Source organism: Stenella coeruleoalba, assembly GCF_951394435.1.
Source record: "Stenella coeruleoalba genome assembly, chromosome: 2".
NCBI lineage: Eukaryota > Metazoa > Chordata > Mammalia > Artiodactyla > Delphinidae > Stenella > Stenella coeruleoalba.
In genome coordinates, this window is record NC_137147.1 from 87765476 (window position 1) to 87790702 (window position 25227).

Consider the following 25227-nt stretch of genomic DNA (forward strand, 5'->3'; position numbering starts at 1 on the left):
ACAGATTCCGGAACCCTGAATATTTAGATTCCTGAATGCTGGCTGTGTCTTTGCTGGGCCGGGAGAGTATCTTACTTGAGAAAGACACCTTATTCCTTTTGGGCCCGCAGCACACTGGGCTGGGTGTTCTCAGGGAACTCTGTGGATGTGACTCCTGTTACATTGAAATGGAAGAGATCAGAGGTGTCCAAGAGAGAGGCCAGCCACACCAGGTAGTGCCTCCAGTGACCCTGTTAGAGCCTCCAAGGTCCCAGGTCAGTTCGGTAAGCTTTGCAGCTGTGGAAACTACCCCTAAGGATCAGGCTGAAGAAATCGGTGTTCGCCCTACTGCTCAGAGAGACTGAGGAAATTACCGTGTGGCTGATGACTTAATTATCCTGAAGGATACACCTCTCCTGTTGCCCTGGATGCCCCCTTCACAGGACCAGTGATATGGGAAATCAGGTTACCTTAGAGCTAGAGCAAAGGTGACAGGGGGTTTATGTGATATTATTCCAGGCCTCTTGGGCTCTCCTGGCCTCTTAAATGCTCCTGTTTTCCTGCTGGGCTGTTCTTCCTCATCCTCGGTGGCCGGCTAACTCCTGTTCAGCCTTCAAACCCTGTAGGTTTTGCCCAGTTTCCTCCTTCTTTCCCTCCTTTCTCTCCCTCCCTCCCTCCCTCCCTCCTCTTCTTCCTTTTCTTCTTTCCTCTTATTCAATAAATATTATTTGAGTGCTTATCATACGCCAGTAATTAAACTATAAAGTCTTGAACAAGACAAAGTCTAGCTGATAACCCATCCCGCAGTAGTCCTGTATACACACCACGCATTGTAAATCTTTATCACTAATTTTTCCCGAGATTACATGCAGACTGTTGCTATCTATATCTAAATGTAACAGTTAAGTGAAAGTGCAAAATAATATAGCCTTTCTTCTCAGTTGAATTTTAGTTTAGTTTTACTGAAATCACTCCCCGGGCCCCCATCCAGGGAAGTCGTCAGATAACCAACTCCATCCATTGTGTACTGATTTTTATAGTCTGGGGCAGGAAATTCACACAATATTACTCTAGCTGCCTTCAGTCCTTGCCATTGTGCTTAGTTCTGAGTTGTGGCCTCACAGCTCAGAGCCCTGTCTTCATTTTATAAATAGTTTGGGTATTTTTATCCCAAAGTACATTACTTTGCACTTGTTCCTACTAAAGCTCATTTGTCATTTGTCTGAACACACGCTCATATTTATAGGCGCTTCTGACTAGCCCAAGGACTGGAAAACTTATTCTGTAAAGGGCCAGATAATAAATAAGTTTAACTTTGCAGCAATACCCCAGTGCCGGTGGCACAGCTCTGCCGCTGTGTTGTGAAAGCAGCCGTGGAGGATAGTAAACGAATGAGCAGGGCTGTGTTCCCATAAAACTTTATTTATGGACACCGAAATGTGAATTTCATATGATTTTCATGCGTCACAAAGTATTAGTCTTCTTTTGATTTTTCCCAACCATTTAAAAACCATTCTTAGCTTGTGGGCTGCACAGAAATAGATGCTGGCTCGATTTGGCTCTTGGACTGTAGTTTGCTGACCCTGATCTAGACCAGTCGCTAGTTAGAAGTGTTGTTAGGGATTTTACTGCGTACTCCCTCCACCTGATCACATACACGTTATCAGTGAGCCCCTTCCTAACACATGTGCTGGAGGATTCAGGCTGTTTACTTGGGTCCATCAGTCCCTGCTTCCCAACATTCTATTAAGGCAGCCTAACTCTCCTCATATAGGTGGGGTGCAGCTGGGGTCCCAGAACCCACCAGAGTGCTCTGCTTGTGGCTGCCCAAGCCTCCCAGCGACTCTTGTGAAAATGCATTGAACTTTTCAGCATGGAAATCTGACTGTGTCTCCACCGTTGTCTCACCCCCAGCTGAGTCACTCTATAAATGGAATCCGCACTGAACCTGCGTTGTTTGAGGCTTTGACCACAGCCCTTGTAAGTGCAGCTGCCTTATTTGGAATGCTTTTCTTCACCGCTCCTTTTCCTAATCAATTCTAGGTAGACTCTGGGGCCACTCTCCCCCATGGCACCCGTGGCACCCCAGGTCTAGAGGAGTCCATCTGTTACATGAGCTAATGCCTCACTTTGTACTTTTATTTTCATTAGTGGCATTACTTGACTAAGAGCTGCCTCCGACTCCCTTGTTAGACTCTGCTCTATGAGAGGGGGGCTGTCTGTCTTTGCTCACTACTGTATCTCCTGCACCTGGCCCTCTGCCTGGCACATAGTAGGTGTTCAACAAGCATTTGTTGAACAGAGGCGCCAGAACCCCAGTAGACCTCAGCCTATTGGCTGGGGCGTTGTTGTCTATGACAGCCCCCGCCCCCCCCCTCACCAGCAGAGTGAACTGGCATGAATTACAAGATCTCTTTGAGCCTCAGTTTCCTCCTCTGTAAAATGGAGGTAATAACTATTATCATCAGGTTGTGGTGACTTAAAGAGATAATGTGCCTGGCACATGGCCTGCCCCAGTTATGGTGAGATTAATGTTAGTCCCCTTCCCCACTTCCTCTCATGGATGTCAACTCCATGGTTGCCTGACGCCTAACTACCTCTTGCCCAGATTCCTCAAGCGTACAGGACTCCACCTTCCTGAAGAGGCGTTTCCTCTGAGAAGTCCAGAATTAGAAACGTGACTACCACACCCTTCACACATCTGCTGCCTTTCCAGGAGCTGCCACTTGGACCCTCAAGTTCCCTCCCCCTACTGGAATCAACAGCCCGCCCCCCCATTGTTTTTGCTGCTGAGCTAGCTCTTTATTGCCTCACAAAACATTCCAATCTCATGCGACTTTTATTTCAGCCTCTCCTTTGGAAACCTGTCAAAGGTTTTCTTAAGGTCTCAAAGTGGATGATATTATGCAATTCCCTTTTGTCACATGCTATTTACTCCTTAAAAATTAACTAAATTTGTCAAGTTTTACCCTTCTTGCCATTCTTCTCTGAAGTTAATTTTAAGTGTTTAGCCTGCCTATTTCACAAGGAAACCATAACTTCCCAGGTTCCCTCCAAGATTTCTTAATGATAATGAATTTTTTTTTTTTTGGTCGTGCTGCGTGGCATGCGGGATCTTAGTTCCCCCGACCAGAGATCAAATTCACTCCCCCTGCATTGGAATCATGGAGTCTTAACCACTGGACCACCAGGGAAGTCCCAATGATAATGAATATTATCATGTAATAAAAATTATAATATCTTACCTGCTGTATAAAAATATTAAAAAAATAAAATTCAAAAAATAAATTACAATATTTTGAGCCCAGTACATGACAACCACTGTGCTAGGGACCTTACATACATCATTTAATTTAATCCTTATAACAACTGTACATAGTAGACACTATTATCCCCATTTTTGTACGTGGAATGAAATTTATTCCACGTAAAAAATGAAATAATGGAATAAATGAAATTTATTAGCTTCACAACTAGGAAATGGTGGAGTCAAGATTTGTCCCAGCCAAGTGTCCATCATCTTTCCAATCTGACATTTTCCTCCCTTCTTATGCTTGGTGGTTGGTGATGGTGGTGGGAAGGTGTGTATGTAACATTCTCACTTATATAATCTTTTGGGGGAGCAGCCACTTGTTATGACTGGTTACCCATTTTGGCGAATGGTCCCTCAGTGTCACGTTAGAGTTCCATCAAAACTCATGTAGGTCTTGAAGTATCACCCTTTGATTTAAACCGCTCATCATCCGTCTGTCCAGCCTATATTCCTTAACAGTTAGCTTAGTCTGTTTGGACTATTATAACAAAATACCACAAATCAAATGGCATATAAACAACAGAATTTTATTTCTCACATTCCTGGAGGCTTAGAAGTCCAAGATCAAGGTACCAGCATGGGTTGTGTTCTGGTGAGGACCCTCTTCCTGGTTCATGGCTGGCCCTTCTTGGCTGTGTCCTCACATAGTAGAAGGGACTAGGGAGCTCACTGGGCTCTCCTTTATAAGAACACTAATCCTTTACGAGATCCATACTGAAGTAAGTGGGGATGAAATGACTTTGGTCTAGCATTTGCTTTAAAATATTTTCTTTTATTTTTTTAAGATTTTTTTTTGAGGTGGACCATTTTTAAAGTCTTTATTGAATTTATTACAATATTGCTTCTGTATTATGTTTTGGTTTTTTGGCCGCAAGTCGTGTGGGATCTTAGCTCCCTGACGAGGGTTCGAACCTGCACTCCCTGCATTGGAAGGTGAAGTCTTAACCACTGGACCGCCAGGGAAGTCCCTTTTTTTTTTTTTCTCTTTTTAAAAACTATTTTAGTTTTAAAAAGTACAGAAAAGTGAAGCAAGTATAGGATTCGATAATGATTTAACTTGGTTAATGAGTATTCTACATTATTCATTATACATTATATAATGTTATACATATTCATTATACTATTTTTTCTGCTTCTTTGTGTTGGAAATTTTCTTAATATAAAATTTAAAAATATAAAGAAAATGACAATAATTTACAGAGAGAAGTAAAATAAGCTACCTGGATGTTCAAGTTACCTTCACCAAGAATACAACATGGAAAGCTAATTTGATTTAAGACTGCTGCGTACACCTGCAGTCCTAGCAAGGGGCGTTAGCTGGAGGATCCAAGCTAATGGCTCCATGCTCTGGGGTCATTTCCACCAAGGAGAGTCACCCACTGGGGGGGCCTGGCAGGACTCCCATCCCTCAGACTTGCTTGAAAAGTTACTGGCTTCCTCTGAGCTGCCCTAGGCCAGATAGAAGCTGAGTCTTCTGGCTTGTAGGATTCTATCTGTGTCTAAATCCAGAACATCACCTCACTACTATATTGCTATAATTTCTGTTATTTTTGTAACATGACAATGTGTACCACAAAAGACGATTGCCCTGTTAACCATATAAGATGACTGAACCATCCTTTCTGTTTTCCACATCTTCCTCCAAAAGCAATTCTGTTTACTAAATTACAACTCCAGTATGGTCCCATCTCCCTAAGAATACAACCAGAGCATCTTTGAGTGCCCCCGAACTCTCTGCTTACTCATTCACAGCTTCCTGCTTTACTCCAACAGACAACTGATCCTCTCCTTTGTGTTTAACTTTTTAGAGGATGGCTTAGTCTCTCATTTCAAGTCTTGAGGGGCACCTCACGGTTGTTCCCTCCCATCCCAGCTATGTCTCCGATGGAGCTGTCCATTATCCATCACAGTTAAAGCCTAATCAGCTCAAGACCAGCAGGAACAAGCCTGTAGTCTGACAAAATCAGCCTCACGGTAAGGGGGTGCACTACAGAGCTGTGACGTGCTGCCCTCCACAAAGGACCTCTAGCAGCTGTATTCTGTTTTTTTTCACTGAAACATTCTTTTTCTTTTCTTTTTTAATTGAATGTAAGATTCTTTAAATTCTATAGTGCTTTACAATTTTCAAAAGTTTCACATGTGATTTCATAGAATCCTATAATAATCTCTTCTTCCTATCCCCTACCCTTATGTTGTCCCTCCCCCTCCTTCCCTCTTCCCATTGGTAACCACTAGTTTCTCCTCTATATCTGTGAGTTAGCAGCTGTATTCTTATGGGATGTTTAGATTAATTACAGAATGAACTTTCCTCACATGTCTACAGATGAATTAGCACCAGAGAGATCATTTTTACAGAATGACAGCTCGCTTCAAGAGCACAGAGTGAGGGCTCCAGAGGCCTCTGGGTCTGAGCTCTCCTGTTTGACCCCTGTACCCTGGGACTGTGATGGTCACTCAGGCAATGACATTGACCCATCTGTGGCCAGGAGCTCCTGTCTCCCCTTCTGCTCTTCTGTCCCAAGGTAAGTTCCAGGGACTGTCTCAAGACTTAGACATCTGATGTCTACATCCATCCCACTCCCCATCCCCATGTCAGGCACTTAAATCCTGTTCCAGGCTGAGGGGGTGGGTGCCTCTATTGCTGCCACCAGTGGCAGCAGGGATCTGTTTCTCCTGCTTCCAGCTTCTGGTTTTGCTTTAAGACCTCATATTCTTGGGATACATGACAGACCCTGCTAACTCGACTGCTGGTTCAGCTTCTGTTCCTGCTGGCAGCTCCATTCCATCAGATGTCTTAGGGGCTGAAACCTGAGAAGCGAAGGGCAAGGTGAGGATTCCTGGCCTTGCAGCCTGACCTGTCTGCCCAACTCTCTGCCTTGTTTGCCCTTCACCAGCTCCAGGAGTGACAGAGGTGGCTAAAGAGGCGCTAATGCTACCCCCATGGTTTACAGTGCATTTTCACAGGCATGATTTAATTTGATCCTCTTTCAGATCCATGAGATAGTTATTCCTATTTAAAGAGATAAGAAGTTAGGGCACCATGAGGTTAAGTAATGTGTTTACAGTCATAGAGTTAATTGGCAGCAGGACCATGATGTGAAGTGAAGTATTCTGTCTCCTGGGGGAGCTTTTCTGTATCTAAATCCAATTTATTACTAAACCACTATATTTCTATAATTAAAATATTATTTGTAGCAACCAAGTTATAGTACCATAGAAGATGACTCATTATCAGTAGCAGGCTGAGATTGTTCCGGTAGCCAAATGCCATATTTCATTTTCATCCATGTGGTGAATGTACTATTTTTTCCTAATTTTTCATCAGGAGGAGTCAATAGATAATATATATAGTTGATAAATCAAGAAAAAGAGGTATAAATATATTACATACAGTTTCAGTGGTAATCAACAGTAGAACTTAAGACAGAAACTACTAATAAAACCTCTGAGTAATGGGCGTGGGAGCAGTGGGGTTGGTGGGGATGGATGGTGGGAGGTTTTTGTTTCTCATTTTAGGCACTTCTGTACAGTCTGAGTTTTTAGAACATGTGCGAGTATTACTTTTTTTTTAATAGATCTTTATTGGAGTATAATTGCTTCACAATACTGTGTGTAGTTTCTGTTGTACAACAAAGTGAATCAGCCATATGCGTACATATGTCCCCATATCCCCTCCCTGTTGGATTGGAAGAATCAATATTGTGAAAGTGACTATACTACCCAAAGCAATCTACAGATTCAATGCAATCCCTATCAAACTACCAATGGCATTCTTCACAGAATTAGAACAAAAAATTTTACAATTCGTATGGAAACACAAAAGACCCTGAATACCCAAAGCAATCTTGAGAAAGAAAAATAGAGCTGGAGGAATCAGGCTCCCCAACTTCAAACTATACCACAAAGCTACAGTAATCAATACAGTATGGTACTGGTACAAAAACAGAAATATAGATCAATGGTACAGGATAGAATGCCCAGAGATAAACCCACGCACATATGGGCGCCTAATTTACGACAAAGGAGGCAAGAACATACAATGGAGAAAAGACAGCCTCTTCAATAAGTGGTGCTGGGAAAACTGGACAGCTGCATGTAAAAGAATGAAATTAGAACACTCCCTAACACCATACACAAAAATAAACCCCAAATGGATTAAAGACTTAAAGGTGAGTATTACTTTTAAATAAAAATTTTAAAAATAGGAAAAAGAAATGAAATAAAATAAAAAGTATCCCATCAGTGAGAGATTGTTTAGTCATACGTAATACTAGGCAGCCAGTAGAAAAACCAAGGTCCAGCTATACAAATTTTAAGTAAGAAAAACAAACTGCAGAATGGTGTGGTTAGGATAATATCATTTATTCCGAATATTGTGTGTGTGCATATGCATGGGAGTGTACCTGCACACCAAGCTGGGAGGATATATATCAAAGTGATAGCAAAGTATGGGGATACATGGCAAAGTGGGGAGGAGAGAAAAGACTTTTTAAATATTCTACACTTTTATATACTGTTTTAAAATTTTTTTATTTTATATTGGAGTATAGTTGATTTACAATGTTGTTATACTGTTTGTTTTTTCAAGGAGCATGCATTGAATATGAATGTATGGAACGTTCTGCAGGTTCAAAGCTAAAGTGATTCTGAGTGTGTCCTTTTCTTTTTTGCTATGGAATAGCCAAGTGTCACAGCACTGTGTTAGGTATGAGGGTGAGGATATTTATCATGTTGTACATTTCATCCCTAGTACTTATTTATCTTGTAACTGGAAGTTTGTACCTTTTGACTGCCTTCATCCAGTTCCCCCTCCTCCCACCCCCACCTCTGGGAACCACAAATCTGATCTCTTTTTTCATGAGTTTGTTTTTGAAGTATAATTGACCTACAGCATTATGTTAGGTCCTGTTACACAACGTAGTGATTGTATATTGCTGTACATTTCAAAATTATCACTACAATAAGTCTAGTTACCATCTGTCACCATACAAAGATATTACATAATTATTGAATGTATTCCCCACACTGTACATTTCATACCGTGATTCATTTATTTTGCATCTAGGAGTTTGTACCTCTTAATCTTCCTCACCTATTTCTATCCTCCGCCCACCCCCTCCCCTCTGGCAACCACCCTTTTGTTCTCTGTATCTATAACTCTGTTTCTGTTTTACCATGTTTGTTCATTTGTTTTATTTTTTAGATTCCACATATAAGTGAAATCATACAGTATTTGTCTTTCTCCTGTCTGACTTGTTTCACTGAGCATAATACCCTCTAGGTCCATCCACATTGTTGCAAATGGCAAGATTTCATTCTTTTTTATGGCTGAGTAGTATTCCACTGCATGGTTGGGGCTGAATCCCTGCCTGGCTAGCTGCTTGGCCTGAGGCATCCCAGTACTGGTGCCAACAGGCTGGTGGGTGGGTCCAGTCCTGGTGCTAACAAGCTAGAGGGAGGACTCCAAAGTGGCACTTGCTAGCACCAATGTCCTTTTGGTAGATGATTCTCCAAAATGGACGCTGCCAGTGTCTGTGTCCCCAGGGTGAGCTCCAGTTGCCTCCTGCTTCTCCAGGAGGCTCTCCTAGATCAGTAGGTGGGTCTGACCCAGGCTCCTTTTAAATTACCGCTTCTGTCCTGAGACCCAGTGTGTGTGAGATTCTGTCTCTGCCTGTTAAGAGTGGACTCTGTTTCCCACAGCCCTCTGGGTCTCCAGAAAGTAAGCCCCACTGCCCTTCAAAGTCAAAACGTTTTGGCGACTCATCTTCCTGGTGTAGAACCCCTGGGCTGGGGAGCCTGATGTGGGGCTCAGACCTCGTTTTCCTTGGTGAGAGCCTCTGCAATTGTAATTATTTGTGGGTCACCCACCCCCGGGGTATGAGTCCTGGCTACACCACGTCTCTGCCCCTCCTACCCTCTCATTGTGGTTCCTTCTTTATATCTTTAGTTGTAGGAGATTATTTCTGCTAGTCTTCAGGTCTTTCTCATCGATAGTTTCTCTGTAAGTAGTTGTAATTGCGGTGTGCCCATGAGAGGGGGCTGGCTCAGAGTTTTCCTACTCTACCATCCTGGCTACTCCCTCATTTTCCTTTTAACTAAAAGAGGTTATATTTATGAACACTTTAAGACAACTTGGGAATTATGCAGTAAAAGAGAATAAATCCTTCAAATTACAAAGATTTTGCTAATATGCAAACTGCCAATCCATCTAAATTTGGCATATCCTGTCTACTTAAGTAGTAATTTTTGTTGAAGCAGTAATTTTTTAAGTAGTAATTTGTTTAAGTAGTAATTTTTCTAACAAAATTCAGTTGGAGAACCAGTGAATATTTATGCCTTTGACAAAGATAACAAGTATGGTATTGCTGTGGTTGAGAAAAGAGAATATAAATCCTGGCTATCTTATTGTTCTGGCTCATCAAAACTCAAAGAACATGTGAGGTTCTGTCATGTCCAGTGAGGTTAGACTGTATGTAATAGGGTTACATACTGTGTTGTTACATGTTTTTATCATATAAATGGTCTGGTTGTTCCTCTTCTTCTCCATTAGGAAAATATATAGGGAATAATAATACATTTTAATAGGAATCCTTATATGCAGGCAGTTTAGAATCTCTGAGCAATTTTTATGTCCAAGTACAGAGCCATTTACATAGCTTATTTGGGCTTTGTATCCACACTTGCAGTCCATATGCTGTGCTATCTGTGCTTCCCATTTGTCCAGGCATTTTAGTTCCAGGCCAGACTCTGGCAACATCACGGGTTGAAATTGTTCTAAGTCTCCTGTGGATTTTTGTTTGACCATGAGTAGGAGGCTGGCCTTTCAATCCCCATGTTGTCATGATGCCTTGAAAACCTTTACCAATATCATTTTTGTTGTGACATTCATATACTGTCTGGGAGAAAATGAGCAGCGTAAGGAGGAGTGCCTGGTTTAATGACAGCGTTGTCTGTTACATGAAAGGTTTTAACTTTCCATACTGGCAGCAATCCAAGTTCTCAGTAAATTTCCAATAGAGATGCAGAGCTATAGACATGTGTTACAGTTTTTCCTCCTACAGTTAGGGCTGCCATTTTCCCATTCTGGTTTTCCTTTGGAGTATATTTTAGGATGTGATAGTCTTGTATCTTAAGTAATGTGACCATATGCTTTTGACCGTCCTTGGTCCATAAAGGCATCATGCCCAGCTTCAGTGTGATAAGGCCAACTTTAGAGAAACCTGGTTCCCAAGGATATAAAGGCCATGGTTCATCTTTCAGAGGACGCAGTTTACTTACTAATTGGGCTTTATTTTTATCAGAGATCAACTGCTTAACAAATGGGACATTTTCTTTGCAAAGGTGCTTGTCCTAGCAAGTACAGCTCTTGATGTGGAGCCTTCTAAGCAGAAGCCAGATGTTTCTTCCCTTCCCCAAGCCCCGAGCAGCAGCCAGGCTGCCCGTGCCTCAGGCCAGTACCTGGGCATTGGTTTGTGTCAGCAGCCTCCAACCAGGCATTCTGTGGCTGGGAAGGGGTCCTCCTGAGACACTTCCGGGCGCCCTACCACTCTGTTTTCAGGGCTTCCCTGCTGTGAGTCAGATATCTGGGAGCCATTCATCCAACAACCTGTGAATTAGAACTTACTCCTCTTGCTTAACGGAAACTTTCTGCCTGTTGTAACTCCCCATTTCCCTCACCCCAACCCCTCACCACTCCACTCTGATTATATGAATTTGACTATTTTAGATACCTGATATCAGTGGAATCATGCAGTATTTGCCCTTCTATGACCCGCTTATTTCACTTAGCATAATGTCCTCAAGATTCATGTATCTTATTGCATATTGTAGAATTTCTTTCTTTTTTAAAGGTGGAACAGTATTCTGTTGAATGTGTATATCACATTTTATTTATCCATTTATCTGTCATTGGACATTTGTTTCCACATCTTTGCTACTGCGAATAGTGCTGCAATGAACATAGAAGTGCTAATATCTTTGAGATCCTGATTTCAATTCTCTTAGATAAATACCCAGAAGTGGGAGTGCTGGATCATATGGTAGTTCTGTTTCGAATTTTCTGAGGAACCTTCATACCGTTTTCTATAGCAGTTGTACAATTGTGCATTCCTACCAACAGTGTGCCAGAGTTCTGATTTCTTCTAGTTTATCCAGTTGGTGTATAATTGTTCATAGTAGTCTTTTATGATCCTTTTAATTTCCATGGCATCAGTTGTATGTCTTTTCTTCCATTTATGATTTCATTTATTCGAATCTTTTCTTTTTACCTTACTCAGTCTAACTAAGTAAGGTAAAGAAGCCCGTGCACCGCAACGAAGAGTAGGCCCTGCTCACCGCAACTAGAGAAAGCCCACACACAGCAAAAAAGACCCAAAGCAGCCAAAAAAAAAAAAGAAGAAAAAGTGATAACTAAGAAAATAGGGCTGTTAGTGTAGAATAGAGATAGTGTGTTCTCTAAGGTCAGTCCAGTCTTCCACCATTCACTACAGTTTAATTGTAATAATTTATATAATCAATATGTAATATTGATATGTAATTGATGTGTAATCAATATGTAATAATTTATATAATCAATATGTGCTTAGACATTGGAAACCCAAAGATAAAAGAGACAGACTTACTTCTTTTCACCATGGCATGTACAATCACGTATTTACCTGGGTGACCATGGGCAAGCTGCTAACCTCTGTGAGCTTTAGTTACTCCATTTGTAAAATAAAGGCAATATTACTGTTATATTCCTTCTAGGGTTCTGGTGGAGCCTAAATGAGATTAACCATGTAACACAGTGCCTGTCATATACTAAGTGCTCAATAAATATCAGTTTGTCTTTTCTAAAAGGTTTACTAACCATTCTTGGTAGCAACATCCAGTTGCCGATTCCTTTAATTTTTGGTACAGTTTTAACTCTGTCTAGTTTTGGATCTCTAACTTTTCTCTTATTCCTGGTTTTTCATCATGCCCATGTAGTTTTCTTCTTAGAGTCCCTTGAAGGCTGCACCATTTTTTTCTTCCTTTCAATGCTCGTGTATATTGGCATCTTTTCACTGACTTATTTACTGACACGCTTATTTAAGTGAGTATTTATCCAAGCATTTTATTTTTTCCAACTTACATTATATTCTTGCTCTTGAGTTATTCAAATACATACTTAGTTTAGAATACGTACTAGATTCTGGAAAATTTGCCAGAATTATTCATGATATTTGGGGAAACCCTCTAGATATAGAAGGAAACCAATTTCCTCTCTGCTCTTTTTTTTTTCAGGTGCATTTGATTTTGCAGATGAGTCTGGAAGCATTAGTTGCAAAGGTATGCCTTTGCCTCTCTGGTTACATGAAAGTATAGAAATGTACAAAGAAGCTAAAGTAAGCTTGTGCTGTTCTGAGGAAGAGCTTTCATGCAATCTGCAGATACTAGGTTCCATTAGAAAGTCAGTATTCCCTCTCTACCCCACTGCTGCCAATAACTAAAGCTGTTGAAGAAGAGTGAGTTTGGGGTGTGTCTCCCCACCTTTTCTACCTTTCTTTGCTTTGAACTCTCAGCGTCCTCTGAGAGTGTTCTGTCCTTTCTTTTATTTTCTCAAACAAATCCTTCCTTGGGCAGAATTGTCGAATGAACTCCCCTGTCAGCATTCCCTTTGCTGCCTGCTCCTCCTCCTTTACTCCTCTGTGAAGGCCTCTCCCCTCTTCTTGCCCAGCCCCCAATCCTCAGTCAGGGTTCCACCAGAGAAACAACCAGTAGGAGATATATTTAGAAATTTACTGCCTGGAATTGGCTTACATGATTGTGGTGGCTGGCAAGGCACACTGGTAGGGTAGGCCATCAGGAAGGGCAGACTGGGACTCTTGGGCATCAGCTGAAGCTGTTATCCACAGAGGAGTTTCTTCTTCAGAGAAACCTCATTTCTGCTCTTAAAACCTTTTAACTGATTGAATCAGGCCCACCAGATTATCTTCCATAAAGAATCTTCCTTAAAGTCAACTGATTATGGATTTAATTCACATCTACAAAACACCTTCACTGTAACACCTAAATTAGTGTTTGATTAAATAACTGGGGACTATGTCTAGCCAAGTTGGCATATAGAACTGACCACCACACCTCATTTCCTTTAAGATTTGGCTTTCACATACTGGCTTAATGGGTAACTAAAATGTTAATTGATGGAACCTGAATACCTCTCGGGGATATTTTCATTTTATGAAGAAATCTTTATGAACCAAAGGAATGAAACAATAATAATAATAAAAAAAGCTAAGGTATGTGTGATTTGGGGTGGAGTAGGGATGGGAATGAAAACCACTGCCTATTCAAAAGACCAGGACTGCCCACAGGTAGAAGGAAAAACACTGCTACTCTAGAAGATTTGGGGCAAATAGTATTGAAAGAGAGATAACTCTTAGTAGATGAAATATCTAGTTACTTGGAATCATTATTGACTGTGACAATCCTGAGTTGTTTCTTATGTCCGTGTGAATCCCATTGCAAGGCCCAAGTGACTTTAAAGGAGTCCTTGCTGAAGGGGGAAAGGCCATCTTACTGAGAGAGAACTGGACCCCAGCCAGCAGAAGGCATCTAGTATTAATGCTGGCTGAGGAGGAGGGTACACTGATTCTCTCTTCTTTCCCACTCAGTAGCTATCTTGTTGCAGTCATGCCTACTTTTTTCTTTTCCCTTTTCCCCAGTCTGCTAGCATACTCCTGTGAGTGAAACGAAAGCTTTTTTTATTTTTTAATTTTTTATTTATTTTTGGCTGTATTGGGTCTTTGTTGCTGCGCACGGGCTTTCTCTAGTTGCGGCGAGCGGGAGCTACTCTTCATTGTGGTGCATGGGCTTCTCATTGCAGTGGCTTCCTCTTGTTGCAGAGCACGGGCTCTAGGCACGTGGGCTTCAGTAGTTGCAGTGCACGGGCTCAGTCGTTGTGGCTTGCAGGCTCTAGAGCACAGGCTCAGTAGTTGTGGTTCATGGGCTTAGTTGCTCTCTGGCATGTGGGATCTTCCCAGACCAGGGATTGAACCTGTGTCCCCTGCATTGGCAGGTGAATTCTTAACCACTGTACCACCAGGGAAGTCCCCGAATGCTTTTTAATGTTATTTTTAAAGCAGGCATCCATTGATTCTATGGCAAGACTGCTAGTTGCTTTCCAACATCCACTTTCCCCTTCTTCCCAACGTTTAACCTGTGTACATGGTTGTTCTGTGAAAGACTACCACTTGCGGCCTCTCAACGGGTAAGTGTGGCATGTGGCAAAGTTCGTTCAATGGGATTTGTGTGGAAGTATATACCTAATTTCAGGTCATGGCATGGAGAGGGGTGTGTCCTCTCTCTCCAACCCTTCCTTTCTATCCTGCTGCCTGACATGTGGACATGGTGGGGTTCTCTGGGTCATACAGATGAGGCCAACACTCAAGTGATGCCTGAGTTAACAAGCTGCAAGGAGTCTGTGTCCCTGTGTGTGAGAGGTAGACTTCTATCTTGTTTGAGCCACTGTTACCTTAGTCTTTGTTACAGCAGCTGAATATGTACCCTAACTAATATAAATCCTACCATAGGCAAAATACTGAGCTAGGCAGTGAATGTCTAAAGATGAGTAAAACAACTTGACAGTGCAAATCTTTGTTTACTCAACTTATTTATTTTTGGCTGCGTTGGGTCTTTGTTGCCGCGTGCGGGCTTTCTCTAGTTGTGGCGAGCGGGAGCTACTCTTCATTGCGGTGCGCGGGCTTCTCATCATGGTGGCTTCTCTTTTTGTGGAGCATGGGCTCTAGGCGCTCAGGCTTCAGTAGTTGTGGCTCGCAGGCTCAGTAGTTGTAGCACACGGGCTTAGTTGCTCCACGGCATGTGGGATCTTCCCGGACCAGTGCTCGAACCTGTGTCCCCTGCATTGGCAGGCGGATTCTTAACCACTGTGCCACCAGGGAAGCCCGACAGTGCAAGTCTTGAGAAAGTTAACAACCTAGTGAGAGAGACAAATAAAATCTCAATAACTATAATAAAGGGTAGACTGTGGTAACTGTCTGATTGGAGATATAAATAAAACCTGGTAGAAGAGATTAATTCTGGTTGCAGTATTAGGAAGGACTTCTTAAATAATGTGACATGCAACCTGGGATTTGGACAGTGAGTTGAATTCTGATAAATGGAAGAGGATAAATAGGGCATCTCATGCAGAAGGAATAGTATGTGTAAAGGCAAAAAGACAAAAAATGCACACGTATATAGAAAATAACCAGCAGAAAAGGCAGAATGTCGGTGAGTGCAGAGGAGGAATAGCCCAATTAGATAGGAACCAGATTGTGATGGCCCGTGAATGTTATATTAAGGAATTTAGTTTTGGATGTGTTGAATTTGAGGTGGGAATGGAAGGAATGTCCAGTAGGTAGCAGGAAATTAGATTCTGAAACTCAGAAATGAGGAGCTCAGAAGTGAGGTGAGAACTGGGATGTAGATCTGGGTGTCATCCATATCTAAGGGACGAAGTGAAATAGACAAGGAAGAAAGTGCAGAGTGAGGAGAGGGTGAGGAGGAAACATAGGCCACATCTTTTTTTTTTTTTTTTTTTTGCAGTATGCGGGCCTCTCACTGTTGTGGCCTCTCCCATTGCGGAGCACAGGCTCTGGACGCGCAGGCTCAGCAGCCGTGGCTCACAGGCCCAGCCGCTCCGTGGCATGTGGGATCTTCCCAGACCGGGGCACGAACCCGTGCCCCCTGCATCGGCAGGTGGACTGTCAAGCACTGCACCACCAGGGAAGCCCCAGGCCACATCTTTTGAGGTGTGAGGAAGGGGAAGATGGCAGAAAAGGAGTCAGTGAAGGAAACCAGAGCGTGATCAGATAGGAAGGAAGAGACTCAAGGAAAGGTATGGTCATGGACATCAAGGAAGTCGTAAATGACCTCAGTTTACTCCCTTGTAGTGTCAAAATCATACTTTCATTATTAACCCATCGTTTCCTCAGCATTCCCGTCTTAGAAGCAGATATCTTTAAGAATACAGTAGTTATCTAAATTCTTTTGGACTGCTTCAATACATCCTGCTTTTCTCTTGGCTTGTGAATCTGTAGGGTATGAGCAGAAACTAGCCATAGTGGATGCTATGGTGTGCTGTCTGGATCCCTCCTTCAGGACGGAGGTGCTAATTCTCCTAGCTGTTGGGCATGTTGACTGCTGATGGCTCACACATCTGAGTTCCTTGCTGAAGGGTGCTAATTTGCCCGAATTCACACCTGTTCTCAGGGTATGCCTGCATCCAGTGATTAGTTGATGCAGGGGTACAAAGGTTCAGCCCCTTGCCTCTATTTGAGACAACTCAAAGCGTCATTTGTAGCTCCAGAGCTCCCCAGAAGATCACCTGAAGCCTCTGATGCAACTCCTAAGCAGTTCAACTCATCTCCTTCCACCCCATCCTACTTCCTTCATTGTCTTACAGGTATTGTTCCTGAAAGTACCCTCCAGTAAGCCTCCTGCATGGAAATCTATGCTTCAGAATCTGTTTCTGAGGGAATTCCATCTAGGAAAGTTGGTGCCCATGCTGTCTTAGCAATGACAGCCCATTGGCTGGCTAGCAATGTGGATTCCATCAGTGGTAGTAGATGGAATGTTGATGGTGCATGGCATGCTGCATCTGTGCAGTTGTTAAAACTTTCACTGGTGGTGAGCTGGGATAGAACTCTAGTGGAAGGGATGTACTGCAAGGTATAATAACTTAGGTCTTTGAGATGTCTGGAAGAAGTAGTAAATATAAGGGCTACAGAATTAAATGGCTCTTGCTGTATGCTATTGAAACATTGGAGAAAAAATAGTGAAATATTGAGGGTGATTAACCTCCAATTCATGATGAAATGTGAAAGCCAAAAGCCCTCCTTGGCAGCATACAAGCAAACTCTCAAATCCTGCAGTCAGACATCAGCAAAAGTTTAAGATCAGGACCTGGACTTTTTTTTTTTTTTTTTGCAGTGCGCGGGCCTCTCACTGTTGTGGCCTCTCCCGTTGCGGAGCACAGGCTCCGGACGCGCAGGCTCAGCAGCCATGGCTCACAGGCCCAGCCACTCCGCGGCATGTGGGATCCTCCTGGACCGGGGCACGAACCCACGTCCCCTGCATCAGCAGGCGGGCTCTCAACCACTGCGCCACCAGGGAAGCCCAGGACTTTTTAATAGCAGCAAAACTCCATCGAAGAATGAATTCTGAGCCACGACAAATAATGGTCTTGAATGAGTAGGAGTGGAACCCTGAAACTTGAGATGGGGATATCTCACCTGGGTTGATGAAGTTAAAAATCTTTAATCCTCAGATTTCCCTGGACCCTCTGGGCCTGAACAAGTAGGCCTTTTCTTCCTTTTAAAGGCCAGTGATCCTCCTGTACTTGAAGATGGTGTAGAAGCCCTTCCCTTGTAAGATAATATGCACCCACTCCCCATAGTCAACCCCCATCTCCCATCCTGGCTACCTGACTGATTAGTAGGGTCAAGTAACAGTATAACCTAGCACTTCCCTTAGCTTCTAAGGGAGGAAATGGACCATATGCTAAAGGAGCTACCGGATGTAGCCAACATGTATTGGCAGGAGCTGAGTGAGTATATATGAGACTGGATTCTAAGGATGCTGGTTTAATGGGGGTGAGATAAGGTATAACATTGGATAAAGAAGAATTTATGAATATGGGAACATCCTTCTGTAACACAGGCTTTAACACCTTGGAAAATAGTGTCACCTTGCTGCAAGGATGGTTTTTGAGGAAGATTTGAAAAAGTGAAATAGAAAATTCACACTGCTTTGGAAGACAGTAAGAGATTAAAAGGCTCAGAGATATGTGCATTCTAGAGTAGATATGAGTCTGAAAAACCTTGCTGCTGCCTATGTTCTGAAAAAGAATCCAGATGATATTCCATTGGCTAAAGTGGTAAGGAATGTGCTGGTAAATGGGGCACAAGAATCACTGAGAAACTTAATGGTAACTATCTCAGTGTTAACTAGGTCAGGGCTTCCGAAGTGATAGCCATGGGGATGGTAGGATCCTAAAGTAACATAGGCCGAGTAGTAGCACCAAACCCATCAGAAGCAAAGTGGATGCAATTATAATGATAAGCAGAAAGGGTAGAGTGGCCCTTAGAGGAGTCTGACACAGAGAGCTATAGAGGTTAAGAGATCGTGTGTCTAGAGTCAAGATGAATGGACAGCCAATAAAGAGTTTTGGGTATTGCTCAATCTGTAAAAATAGAAAGAAATCAAGAATGGATGATCAGGAGGCAGAGGGCCGCCATGCAAATAGAAAGTCATGATTCCGTGCCGAGTTTCTGTATGTGAGTCAGTTTTCAGATCCAAAGCCCAAAGGGTATAGTCTGCTTCATTAGCTGTATCCTTGCCAGAGAAGATTAATATGATCTCAGGTACAGACTGTTGATGTGATGAATTCATTTTTTTCTGTCCTAGTAAGGAGAATAAGAAGCAGTTTGCACACAGATGGACACAGCAATATACATTTATGTTCCTGTCCTAGGGCTATGTTAACCTTCCATCCTCTGACATAATATAGTACAAAGGGGCCTGGATCACCTGGAGATGCAAGATATCACATGGGAACAAACTAGTGGTTACAAATGGGGAGAGGGAAGGGGAGAGGGACAAGATTGGGATAGGGGATTAAGAGGTACAACCTACTATGTATAAAATAAATAAGCTGTGACTTCCCTGGTGGTCCAGTGGTAAACAATCTGCCTTCTAATGCAGGGGACATGGGTTCGATCCCTGGTCGGGGAACTAAGATCCCACGTGCTGCAGGGCATCTAAGCCCGTGTGCCTCAACTTTAGAGCCTGCGTGCCGCAAGCTACAGAGCCCACGCGCTCTGGAGCCCGCGTGCCACAACTAGAGAGAGAAAACCCGCACACCACAACTAGAGAGAAGCCCACATGCCACAACAAAGATCCCGCATGACGCAACTAAGACCCAACACAGCCAAAAATAAAATAAATAAATAAATAAATAAATACTAAAAAAAGCTACAAGGATATATTGTACAGCACAGAGAATACAGCCAATATCTTATAATTTTTTAAGCATCTTTATTGGAGTATAATTGCTTTACAATGATGTGTTAGTTTCTACTTTACAACAAAATGAATCAGTTATATATATACATATGTTCCCATATCTCTTCCCTCTTGCATCTCCCTCCCTCCTACCCTCCCTATCCCACCCCTCCAGGTGGTCGCAAAGCACTGAGCTGACCTCCCTGTGCTATGCGGCTGCTTCCTACTAGCTATCTACCTTAGGTTTGGTAGTGTATATATGTCTATGCCTCTCTCTCGCTTTGTCACAGCTTACCCTTCCCCCTCCCCATAATAATTTTAAGTGGAGTATAATCTATAAAAAGTTTGAGTTACTATGTTGCACACCTGAAACTGATATAATATTTTAAATCAACTATACCTCAATTAATTACAAAACAGATTTTAGTTCATCACAGTGAAGAATCTCTTAACAATTATAAATCCTCAAAAGTAACAGGCCACTTAGTGAAGTAATGAGTTTTTCATCCCTAAAAGCTATTCAAAAGAGGTTGACAGTAATTAAGGATTTCTATATTGGAAATGAAAAACAGCAACAGAGTTATAGACACAGAGAACAAAAGGGTGGTTGCCAGAGGGGAGGGGGTGGGTGCAGGATAGAAATAGGTGAGGGGAACTAAGAGGTACAGACTTTTAGATCAAAATAAATGAGTCACGGTATGAGATGCATAGTGTGTGGAATATAGTCAATAACTATGTAATATCTTTGTATGATGACACATGGTAACTAGACTTATATGATAATTTTGAAATGTATAGTAATATCAAATCACTATGTTGTGTAACAGGAACTAATACAGTGTTGTTGGTCAATTATACTTCAAAAACAAAAAGCAAACTCATAGCAAAAGAGGTCAGATTTGGGGTTACCAGAGGTGGGGGTGGGAGAAATTGGAGGAAGGGAGTCAAAAGGTACAGACTTCCAGTTATAAGATAAATAAGTACTAGGGATGTAAGTTACAATGTGATGAATATAATTAACTGCTGTATGTTATGTATGAAAGTTGTTAAGAGAGCAAATCCTAGGGGTTCTCGGAAGGAAAAAATTTTTTTTCTATTTATTTAATGTTGTATCTGTGTGAGATGATGGTGTTCACTAAACTTATTGTGATAATCATTTCATGATGCACGTAAGTCAACTCATGCCGTACATCTTAAATTTATACAGTGTTGTATGTCAGTTATATCTCAGTAAAACTGGAAGAAAAAAACCACTGTTTAAGAGAGCCTGTTGAGGGGGTGACAGGGCAAGCGCAGCCTCTATTTGTTGAGAGTGGTCCTCAGTCGACAGCCAACAAAAAAATAAGGACTTCAAGTCCTACACGTGCAAGGGACTGAATTATTGAAACAACCTAAATGATCACTTCCTCCTTGAGCCTCGAGATGAGGATGCAGCCAGCTGACACTTTGATTTCAGCCTTATGAGACCCTGAGCAGAGAACCTAGACAAAATGTGCCAGACCCCTAGCCCACAGAAGCTGTGAGATAATACATCTGTGCTGTTTAAATTACTGAGTTTGTAATACGTTATGCAGCCGTAGCAAAGTAATACAGGCCTTGTAAATATTTCTCCCTCCGAGTGTTTCTCCTTTGTCAGTTGGCATGATATTAAGCTTTGTCAGTAGGAGGTGCTGGAGAGACATTGCAGGAGGAGGGTTTTTTCCTCTCTCTTCTTGATTCCCATGTGCTTCTCTCACTGGTGCTCCTGAAGTGTATGCTGCCTCTACAGCTCCCGGCTCCTGCAGTGCACGCAGTTTCTGCACTACCTGCTACTGTGTGCCAATAGCACACGGTACCTCCCTGTGGGTAGTTTCTTCTAGTGTCCCCTAGAACGGCTTTGCAGTTACGAGGTGGGGCATCTCCCTGTAGCTGGCCTCCCTCAGTATCTCAGCAAGTTCTGCTGGTGTGGTGCCGTAGCAAGCTTCTCCACCATCCAGTGAGCCATAGCTATTCTGTCTCCAGCAAGATCTGGATCTTAGTCTTGGTGAGCCGGGGGTGGATCATACTTGCTCTCTCTGAGCCCCAGAGTTGTAACTGCTCCTTATATTTGCTAGTATTGTGTTGTTTAGATTTCTCTTCATTTCCTACTGGCCAGTCCTGCATTACTCCAGTGTCTATTATAGTGAATAATTCTTTATATTAAACCTTCTCCATTCACATTACTTGGTGTTTTCTCTCCTGACTGGACCGTGACTGGCATACCCGACAAAGCTGGAATCCTGGTAGGACTCCCCAGTGGGGAGCTAGGACCAGACAGGAGAGCCAGTTGCTGCTTCAGTTGTCTCCTGAGGCAGAGAGGAAGGAGGGACAAAGACCCTGATTTCTTCTTTCCTCTCTCCTTCCAATCTCTCAGTATCCCAGCCTCCAGTCTCCATCAGTACCCCCCATTCGCCAAACCCATCTGGAAGCCAGCTGACACAGGGGCCAGAGAACATGGGCACCTGCAATACAGAGCAGAACAGGGAAAGGTGAGGAGTGGGTCTGAGGGCCACCAGGGCTGGAAAAATCCTGCATAGTCACTGACATTAAGGAATTAGTTGTACTAGGTTAATGATGAAATATAGAGGGATTGTATTTATCTCTAAGTAAATTAAATGAGTGTATTTTTCTCCTGGAAACACATAATAAAGACTTTTATGAAATCTTAAAAGGAAAAATGACATTTTGAAATCTTTAGCTGTTAATAAAAATTAATGCTTTTAAATGTGCTCTTTCATTAGTAAATTAAGTGAGCAGTTTAGAAAAATTACTTTGGATGAAGATAAGTAAATAATTAATTGTAAAGACAGCACTTTCATAAAGTAATTCAAAAGATGCTGACAAGAATTTTACAGGAAGCCCAAAGACTAGAGCAATAATTTAAAAAATAAGTTGATCCACTGGAATTTTTAAATTGAAAAAGGAATTGGAGACTCTGAACTTTCTGTATTATTGACCTCATATTACAAGAAATTGAATTTTTATATTCATTTCACCATCTGGTCTGAAGGATCTTTGGAAATTATTCTTGTTTAGCAACAGAAATACTTTGAAGATCTTGAACATTTATAGTAACAAATAAGGATTATTTTGGAAAGCTAATGTATGTACTACTTTTAGCAATTTTGAATTAAGCAAGATTAATATATCCTAGCTAATTTAAATAAATCTATCCTAAAAAGAAAGCTGAGCACTGGAATAATTTATGCTGCCTATAGTCGCTGATAATCCCACTTTCTGCATCACATAGAAAGAGAATAAAGCAGTAATGGTTGGTGGCCACTTTGATATCTACACACTAAGATAATAAATGAATTTTGTGAAAACCCCAAAGTGGAAGAATCATTGTCTTTTGAACCAATATAAGTATATTAAAAGAGAATTTTAAGATGTAAAGTTCTTCAATGAATAAAATTTTCACCACTAGGTTTACTAATAGTCCAGAAGCAATGATGATATTTAAAATGATTACCACTCAATATTATGAATATTCCTTTACTCATGAATAACATCATGAGTCAGACATCATAATGCTAAAAAGAAGAAGAAAATAAGACACCTCGTTCCCTGCCACCACCACCACCACCCCCCCCCCCCCCCGCCATAGAAGCAGACTATCGACAGTGGTATTGATGGTAAAGAAAGCCATGGGTGTTGGTAGTGATCTCTATACTTCAAGACTCAATCATCTCACTCTGCAAGTCTGGAACTTCAGTTGCCAGCTTAGCCAGTGGAGATTTACCCCTAAAAAGCTACCTTATTGTATAACATCGACTTGTACAAAAGAAGTGAGTTTGTAATAAAACGTAATTGCCGAACCCTCTGATACTTACTTAATTCATTTAGTCTCTCTTATCTCACCATGGAAGTCTACTTAAGAAGCTAAATAACAGTTGAAGGGTTACTTCAGAAACCTAAAACCTATTTAAGAAACCAAATTAAGGTTGGTGAATATATGTAACTGATAAAGTTAATTTGTATATGGGGACCCACAAAATGGAAGCCACCGCAGTGGCCTGGCCCATGTCACATAACAAAACCTAAGTCAGCCTACACTTACAGAAACACCTGTCGAGGAATCCTAACGTATACTGCTCGCGATCCTCCAACTCAGCCTTAGCTAGCTTACCTTATCCTAGAAAATAGGACCTGCTGGCCTTACAAGGAAGTCCCAACTTTCTAGCCAATCATGCCCTGTTTCCACATTGCCTCTTCTTTATTTTTTTTATTTGTAAATTTTTTTGTTTTGAAGTATAGTTGATTTACAACATTGTATTAGTTTCAGGTGTACAGCAAAGTGATTTGGTTTTATATATATATATCTATATTCCTTTTTTGATTCTTTTCTATTATAGTTTATTACAAGATATTAAGTATAGTTCCCTGTACTATACAGTAAATCCTTGTTTATCTGTTTTATAGATGGTATTGTACATCTGTTAATCCCATACTTCCAGTTTATCCCTCCTCCCCCTTCCCCTTGGGTAACCATAAGTTTGTTTCCTATGTCTGTGAGTCTATTTCTGTTTTGTAAATAATTTCATTTGTACTGTTTTTTAGATTTCACATATAAGTGATATCGTATAATATTTGTCTTTCTCTGTCTGACTTACTTCACTCAGTATGACAGTCTCTAGGTCCATCCATGTTGCTGCAGATGGCATTATTTCATTCTTTTTTATGGTTGAGTAATATTCCATTGTATATATGTACCACATCTTCTTTATCCATTCCTCTGTAGATGGACACTTAGGTTGCCTCCATGTCTTGTCTAACGTAAGTAGGGCCACTATGAACATTGGGGTGCATGTATCTTTTTTTAAAAAAATTTTATTGGAGTATAGTTGATTTACAATGTTGTATTAGTTTCAGGTGTGCAGCAAAGTGAATCAATTATACATATACATATATCCACTCTTTTTTAGATTCTTTTCCCATATAGGCTATTACAGAGTATTGAGTAGATTTCCCTGTGCTATACAGTAGGTCCTTATTAGTTATCTATTTTATATATAGTAGTGTGTTTATGTCAATTGCAATTGCAAATTAAGCCCTCGTTGGTCACATCGTTTGCAAATATTTTCTCCCATTTTGTGGGTTGTCGTTTTGTTTATGGTTTCCTTTGCTGTGCAACATTGCCTCTTCTAATGTTCTATAAAACTCACTCTTGCTCTAAATCCCTCTGTACAAAAGGCTCTTACTCCCCCAATCCATGGATTGTTTTCCTTTAAATAAAGGACATCAAACTCATTACTGAATTGTTCTAGTTTTGTCATTTGACATAAACGAGGCACTAATAACAGAAATAATACTGTTTCTTCTGGCATGTAATACGTGCCAGATAGGGACCGCTATTATTTGTAATAGTGCTTCACAGCTTACAGATCCTTTTCATATGTCTTACTGAGTGTTTAATTCTCACAAGAAATATGTCAAGTAATGGGTCTGGTATTATCTCCCTGTCTCTTTTACTTATGGGAAAAAAAACAGAGATTAAGTGACTTGACTAAAATCTCATAACTGATATAGTTGATATCTATTGCTTTGGTTGGGCCAAATTCCTTTCTCATTTTGGTAACATGACTCTGATTTTCCTTTAAGGAACTACACCTGTGCCTTTCTGTAACTCCTAGCAGGACTGTCAATCAAGGGGCTTTGCCTCTTTCTGTTACATATGACCCACACTAGCCCATCAGATCTCTCTATATCCCCCTGGATGCAGAGACTGCTCCTTGGTATTTACCTGAAGGCATTGAAAACTTATGTATGCACAAAAACCTGCACCTGGATGTGTACAGCAGCTTTAGTCATAATTGCCAAAACTTGGAAGCAGCAATGATGTCCTTCAGTAGTGAAAAAATAAATAAACTGTGGTACATCCAGACAAT

At 41.5% G+C, this 25227-nt stretch overlaps 1 protein-coding gene and 1 pseudogene across 4 annotated transcripts in view; one reads left to right on the forward strand and one right to left on the reverse strand.

Annotated features, from left to right (window-relative positions):
- The window catches only part of BLOC1S6 (biogenesis of lysosomal organelles complex 1 subunit 6), a 49343-nt gene that overhangs the window by 2718 nt on the left and 21398 nt on the right, over nt 1–25227 (forward strand). For 2 of the 3 annotated variants that reach the window (XM_079912609.1, XM_079912608.1), the window contains exons 2-3: nt 5101–5266; nt 5616–5814. In XM_079912609.1, the coding sequence (XP_079768735.1) occupies nt 5739–5814 (76 nt within the window). In that variant the 5' untranslated portion in view covers nt 5101–5266; nt 5616–5738. Of the gene's footprint in view, nt 1–1893; nt 1960–5100; nt 5267–5615; nt 5815–25227 lie in introns of all 3 variants that reach the window. The other variant, XM_079912610.1, reaches the window with a different exon arrangement.
- Nucleotides 9593–10789, reverse strand: LOC307182668 (large ribosomal subunit protein uL3m-like; annotated as a pseudogene). The gene has a single exon. The product of its transcript is annotated as a large ribosomal subunit protein uL3m-like (transcript).